The sequence below is a fragment of the Rhineura floridana genome, chromosome 12, assembly GCF_030035675.1.
Source record: "Rhineura floridana isolate rRhiFlo1 chromosome 12, rRhiFlo1.hap2, whole genome shotgun sequence".
NCBI classification, from domain to species: Eukaryota; Metazoa; Chordata; class Lepidosauria; order Squamata; family Rhineuridae; genus Rhineura; species Rhineura floridana.
Genome location: NC_084491.1, coordinates 604391 through 611391, shown reverse-complemented (window position 1 = coordinate 611391; position 7001 = coordinate 604391). Strand labels below are relative to the sequence as shown.

Here is a 7001-nt window from a genome sequence, read left to right as displayed (position 1 = left end):
CTCCACCTGTTCTCTTAAGCCCAGGTTACATTCTAGGTCTAGCCCTATTCCTTGTCCTTTGAAAAGCAGTCCACAAAAATCAGCCACTTGGGATTGTGGGAGCGGGGGGGGGGGGAGCACAGGGTTGTGAAGATTCCTGGTGAGCAAAATGTAAGCAAGCAGCTGGGCTTGGCTACTTGGGTGTTCCCTCTTCAAACTGAAGGACTGGCGCTTTCTGCTTCCACAAGGGGAAATATGGCTTGAAGGGCCTCCCACGGCACACATCACCCCTCCTCCTATGACAAATCCCCCAGAAAAGGGAGGGAGTGCACAGGGGATTAGCAGGGACATAAATCTGCACTCCAGCCAGGCCCTGAGGAGGCCAAGAGGGTCTGCCTTCCTGAGGGCCAAAGCTCCCACAACCTGCCGATCTCAGGAGGATACCAGGGAAAGTCACCTTTTCTTTTTCCGGCTGTTTAAAACATGTTCACGTGGGTAAAAGTTGTATTTTGAAATGTAAGATACCTTGAAAACCCATTTTTGGACTCAGCACAGCAAAGGTGTACATTGTATAGATCTCTTTAAACATGCATAACTTTGAATGGGTACATATTCTCTACCAAAAAGACTCAACTGTAAGCAACTGATTGGTCCCTGGAGAAGTTGCATAGGATGTGGGCTTATAGGATCCAGGAGTGTTAATTGTGTTCAGGCACTGGCCTAGGATGGCTGAGAGGTCAAGATCCTTGCTCTACCGTTTGAGTAGGTGTGACTCAGTTGTTTGCCATAGGGTTAAATAGCGGGTAATCCGCTGAAGTGTGCTGTGTGGCAGAGCTCAGCAGAGGGAGGAAGAGCAGAGGAGGTGGCAAGAGAGGAGGAGGGGAAGTGCAGGAGACTGGGCTGCTGCCGCCACCTACTCACCAGCTGCCCGGGCTGGTGCATCTGATGCCCTGCAAAGCAGGCTGCCGCCTCAGTGAGCTCCACCCGCCCGTGCTCCACGGTCGACTCATGGGGCATCTGGTGGGAAAGGGATTGGCACAAGAGGGTCAGTGGGAGCATCAGGCAGCTGCAGAGATGGCCCAAAGCCCCTTGCTTGCTCCGGAGGGGGCTGGACTTCTCCCTGTCTCCTTTTCCACGTAGGAGACGCGTGGGGTCCACTTGCCCCCCCTCTCCCCCAGGGCAGGGTGCCCCACGTACCAGGGTGGGCGGTGCCCGGAACAAGTAGCTGAAAGGGTAATAGAGGAAGTTGAGGAAGGAGGCGGCGTAGAGGTCGGCGTAGCGCATCAGCTGGTTGGCAAAAAGGGTCTGGCGGGAGCCACAGCGGAAAAGGCTGCCCATCTTCCCATAGCACATGTCCATTTCGTGGGTGACTTTCTGCAAGAGGAAGAGAGAGTCACTCGCAGCTCATTCATTCAGCCTGCAAGGGAGGGGAGGCAGCCGAGGCTTGAGCGGGCAGGGGGGCTGTTGTAACTAGGCCCAGTTGTTTTTGTGACGGGGGGTAGGATAGGACCAGCCTTTCTCTTTTGCAGAAACACAGTAGTGTGAGATGTTCCATTTCCAACTGCATATTGTGGACTTTTGCAAATGAAAGCCCTGGTGAAGCAGGCGAGTCTGACGGAAGTCCAAGAAAACATGCATAGGGTGCAGCTTTATGGTGAAAGACCCATCAAACTTGGCATAGGCTTCTCTAGAGTGCATTCCCATATGGGGCAGTTTTACCCAATGACAAGGGGTCCCCAGCATCTGTTGATGCTCCCCCTTTGGGGGCCCAAAGATGTCTCCAGCTCTTTCAACATGTGATCTTTATGTCCCTGGCAAGAGTCAGCATACGTGCTGGGGTGTTTTTTATGTCATTAAGGTTCTGGTGGTTTCTGAAATTGGGGTTTTTCTCTGTTGTGTCCACTCATCTCTGAAGGCAGGGAGTACGTGCCATTAATTTTTTAAGACTGCAGTGGACATTTAAATGTGTATTCTTCCCACTCCCCCCTTCAAACTGCAGAGGCTGCATGCAACAGGACAACATTTAATCTCCGCCGCCCCGCCCCCCGCAATATCCAGATGCCAAAGGAACACACTGGAGTACTTTAAATTATACACAGTACGGGCTACGATATTAGAAACTGGTTTATAAAACCATTTTTAAAGTCTAAAGTTAGTACAAAGAGCACTTACGAAGAATGGCTAAATTTTAACATAGGAAGCAGATAATAAGTCATCTACTTCTAGAACTAAAGAGCCAGTAATTGCACCCCCCTCAGGACGTTGCAAAAGCAGCCGATTACAGCACTTGAGTAGCTAAGAAACACAAACTTTCCTGCATGCTGCTAAACTCCTTGTCCTAATCGATGTTCACCTGTTTCTACCTGAAGAATCTTCGCTGCATGGCCGTCTGCCTCCCCTCTTATTTATTTATTAGATTTATATCCTGCCCTTCCTCGCGGTAGGAGCCCAGGGCTCCTGAAGCGGAGCGGAGGGGTAACTTTTTTTCGGTCAGAGTCTGACCAAAGTGGGCAAGAGGAGAAGTGCAGTTCTCAAGGCTGCCTTCTGAAAGACTAATGCTACTTTAAATCATTCTTAATCATTATTAAATTCAGATTTAATTTTTTTTTAAAGTTAAAATAACATGTAGTGGAATCTTGGGGCAAAAATCTATGGCAAAAAATGCCTCGGGAGTCTAGTTACACTCCACAAAACGAGAAGCAAGACTTTGGTTCTTGTGTTCTCCAATCCAAACCCTCAGTGCATTGTCCTTTCCTGTTACAAGTATATTTTCATATTTGTGGGTCTTATTTGCATCTCATCGCTGCTGCCCAGGACACTACTGAGTAGACTTTGGTAAACCTTTTTTTGAGAAGCAAAGACCCCCCCCCCAATGGCTGCTGCACAGGGAGAAAGGTGGACACAGTTGGCTGGCTGGGAGCGAGCAGACCCAGGGAAGTGCTGGCTGGGGAGGAAAGAGAATGAACTGATAGGTGACAAGTGAAGAGAGGCTGGGATTGAGCAGAGGTCCCAGAGGGAGGGGTGGCTGGATGGAGAGTGGCAGAGTGCATGTGCAAGAGAGGAAGGGGGGAGCGGACACTGGCCTTGCTAACCACCCTCCCCCAAGGGAATGCAACCCTCAACCCCACAAAGGTTGCCCGGCACTGGTTTTCACCACTGGTGGCACCATTTTTGTGGGCACTGCTCCATAGTAAAGCGCAATGTTTTGGGCAATTTATGTATGTATGTATGTATTAAATTTATATCTTGCCCTGCCTGCCAAAAGAACAGGGCCAGGCATGAACACAGCTGATGCTGTTGTCTGGTCTACCAGCAAAAGAGAGAACTGCAACTCGGTCACAGTCAAGTGCATATGATGAGCGAGTTCTCAGTTGGGAGGCAGTCTTTGGGCAAGATGCGTATACTGTGTGTAGAGTCAGAGCCTCCTTGTTCCTGTTTCTCTCCAAGAGCCTGCACTGAGGACACATCAGCTGAATCCCTCTGAGGGACCAACTTCTTGCATTCATGCATACGGGGGTTGCATATTTCCAGGGGAGGCACAAAATGCCATTCATGACACCTAGAGTAGTTCATGCAGTCAGTTTTACTGAATTATGTTACTGGGGTCTGTGAAAAATGATACTAATGTTTTGACAAGTTTACTAGCAGAGTCTGACAAAAACAGCCCCATTGTCATGACTTCTGGGAGGTGGTTTTATTATTTTGTTTTATGGTATGTTTATTTTGATGGTAACAATGGTTTAAGTCACTTAGAGACCTTTAGGAAACAAGTGACGACTAATAATGACGATGATGCTATGGTGATAAATCTAATTTGGTAAATTACCCCCAAACTGAATATGATTTATGTTTATCCAGAAATAGTCTGTATTTGCTGTATTATGGAATAATAATTTCTAATGACAATCAACTTTATGCTCTGTTCACTTTAATTTGAAAGGATTTAATATCTCTCTGTGTCTTATATAAATGTATGTGCTTCATATGAGTTATATGAAAATGATGGCATCAGTGACAGCGTAGCCAAGATTCAGGAAATACAGATGAATATCCCAAGTTTGGATCTCATGAAGATGCAATCCTATGCAAATTTATCCCGCCTCCACAGGCCATAGTGGCTCCATCTGGGCTACGTATCTGAGGATGGCTCCTCACAACCTTCCACTGGCCTGCAGCTTCTACCTGTGCTATTGGGCTGATCTAGCTTGGCATCTCCTACAGGTGGGCTTGGGGTCTGTGACCAAGCGATGCTGCCTGGTGCTCTTTCCATCAGCTAGTCTGCAGCTGGAGAAAGTGAGAGTGAGTCTTCTCAGCTTGGGAGTACTTGGTGAAAACTGCCCTGGGTGCATCCTCCAACCTTCAAAGGCACCTGGTGGAGCCTTGTTTCAATGCCTGCTCTCTCCTCCCAGGCTCCATCTTAAGAGTGCCTCAAGGCAAGCACCATTGCTGCCTCCTCACCACTGCTCAGTTTACCATCTGATAAAGAGAACTTAGAAGCCTTTGCCCAGCCTGTTTGTTGGTTGAAGAAAGGCATTGCCCTCCTGTGGATTTTTTCCTAGGGCCAGCATTAAGGGCCTGCCTTAGCTTTTGGGGAGAAACATGCTCTGAGAGGTGCCAATTCTTCTCCTGTTCTAGTGCCACCTGTTGCTTGTTGCCCTATAGCGGGCTGGATGCACTTTTATACGGCAGCTTCCTATGCAGGGACCAAGCGGAAAACATTTTCGTATATTGTCTGGGAAAGATGGCTGCAGGGCTTGAGAGAAGGTGCCATTTTTTTAGCAAGCTGTGGTGCCCTAAATGGGGGAGTGAGTCAGCTCTGGTGGCACCAAAGGACTTGACAGACAGCCCAAAGCAACGCATGCTGAGATCAGTAGGGGGTGGCTGGCCCTGGCTTGACTGAGAGAGGTCTGGGACCTGTATCCGCTTCTTGATGGAGCTGATGTCTGGCCGCTCGCTACTCCCACTGTCCAGGTGGCTGGAAAAAACAAGGACATCGGCGTTAAGGCTGTCCTACTTGCTTGCTCCCCCCAGACACAGCACTGCCTGCCTGCCTGCTGGTGCCAGCTCGGCTCACCACAGGCCGATATTCACGTGGCTCAGCCACTGCCACAAGCTACCCTTCCTTGTCAGTCAGCCACTGAATGAGCAAACCTTGATTCATTCTACAGCGTGGGACAGGTAGCAGGCCGGGGTGTAGCTCAGTGGCCGACGGTGCCATACATGCAGAAGGTCCTGGGTTAAATCCCAATGACATCTCCAGCTGGCCTGGGAATGCCTGAAACCCCACTGAGCTGCTGCCAGTCAGGGTAGGCAATACTGAGCCAGATGGGCCAATGGCCCGGGTCACTATGAGGCAGATTCCTGTGTTCCCAGGTACAGGCAGGCAAGGAGCCACATGTGGGAGAAACCACAGTAAAGGGCCGGTGGCTGCAGGCTGTCCCACTTGTGGTGTGGAAGAGTCCAAGCTGCACCTGTCTGATGCCGGCCCATCTAGCTCAGTACTGACTATGTCTCCCTGCTGGCAGGAGCCTTTTCCACCAGCCCGATCTGAAGATACATGCTGTGGATTGTGCCAGGGGCACACTGAAGCGAGTGCCTCAAAGCTCAGGAAGGGAGACAACTGAAATTGTTTTCTGATAGGCTGAAAGCATAAACAGTGCAAACACATGGCAGATCTCAGGATAAGCAAAACGCATGTTTGGAATAGTGTTTGAAAGAGCTCTTCACAGTCTTTCAAGAGTTTGGAATCGTTACACCTACGGTGGTGGAGCTGAATATTGGCTTACACTTAAGAGAAGAATGAAAAGCAACAGTCTCACCCTCTTAATTATAGCAACAAATCTTAAAAACAGGTGAAGCTGCTCATAGGAACAGGACAATTCTGGCACCCAGTTCCAGACCATGCACAGATATAATTCTCCCTGGCAATTGGCTCTAAATGCAGAAACTTGGTGGTTGTTTTCAAGTTTATATTCTAGTAATACAAAACAAATTTATTGCAACATTCTCTCTCGCTCACACTCAGAGTCCAGGCCAAGTGCTAATGGAGAGAAGCTCTGACTTACTGGTACAGCTCAGCCAAGAAGACATCCAGACTCCGCAGCTCCTCAAAAAGTTCTGCGAACAGAAGATTAAGCATGACTGCTGGTTTATCTGATTGCGAAAGGTGCATGTGCAAAACCTTAGCCAGCAAAGATTCCTGGGATTTGGAGCATGCTCTTGATTCTTAGCAAGCAGAAAAGCTCCCCAACATGTCTAGGACGGAAGATGCTGTGGGGGTTCTTGCCCTTCATCCACCTGCATGCTTGCTAGCAAAGGGGTTGGGACCCAAGCCTTGGAGACTAGAGGCGATGGGGACTTCTTGGGAGCAAGCTGGTGAACCCACCCACCCTGGGATGAGAGCCTGCAGCGAATGTCTCCTCTGTCCTCTACCCCAGCATTCCTTGTCCTCTCACCACTTTTCTCTGTCCACACGTGCAGCTCCTTGGCCAGTTCTGGCACCACCAGGAAGGTGCGCCACCCTTGCCTCTTCTTGGATTTCAGGATGTCCCCAAAGATGTGGTCTCCAATGTATAGGATATCCTTACCCTTCACTCCCAAGAGGTCACACACCATGTCTGAGGAGCCTAGAGCAACAAGAGGGGACAGGTTCAGGGCCTGCTGAATTCATGCTAATTGTCATGGCTCGGTTCCCGTGGTCTGATCAGAGGGGGAAGGGCAATTCTTAGGCTGTGGTCTACAGCTTGGGGCAGGCCCTGGAGGGGAGATGTAGGGTTTACCTCCAGAGTACACCGCACAGTGTTGAAGGGGTCCTGTGTAGGTGCCAATCCGCAGTTTCCCAGTGTCCTGCACATAAAGACAGCTGTATTGGTCAGGAGAATTGTGAGAGGAGCTGAAGGGGACTTGGAGGCAGGACTTGGCCTGAGGGGCAACCTTGCTTCTTCCCTGCCAACAGTCTCTGATGTAGCACCATCCCAACCTGCTGAGCTGAAGGAGGCCCCAGGGAGCCAGAGGCATCCCGT

General features: G+C 49.8%; 1 protein-coding gene across 3 annotated transcripts in view; it reads right to left on the bottom strand.

Moving 5' to 3' along the window:
* The window catches only part of LOC133368714 (cytosolic purine 5'-nucleotidase-like), a 49947-nt gene that overhangs the window by 3115 nt on the left and 39831 nt on the right, over positions 1-7001 (bottom strand). For 2 of the 3 annotated variants that reach the window (XM_061593291.1, XM_061593292.1), the window contains exons 12-17: positions 6759-6825; positions 6435-6605; positions 6045-6096; positions 4894-4954; positions 1177-1353; positions 901-996 (exon numbers count right to left, since the gene is read on the bottom strand). In XM_061593291.1, coding sequence (XP_061449275.1) covers positions 901-996; positions 1177-1353; positions 4894-4954; positions 6045-6096; positions 6435-6605; positions 6759-6825 — 624 coding nt within the window. The remainder of the gene's footprint in view (positions 1-900; positions 997-1176; positions 1354-4893; positions 4955-6044; positions 6097-6434; positions 6606-6758; positions 6826-7001) is intronic. The other variant, XM_061593293.1, reaches the window with a different exon arrangement.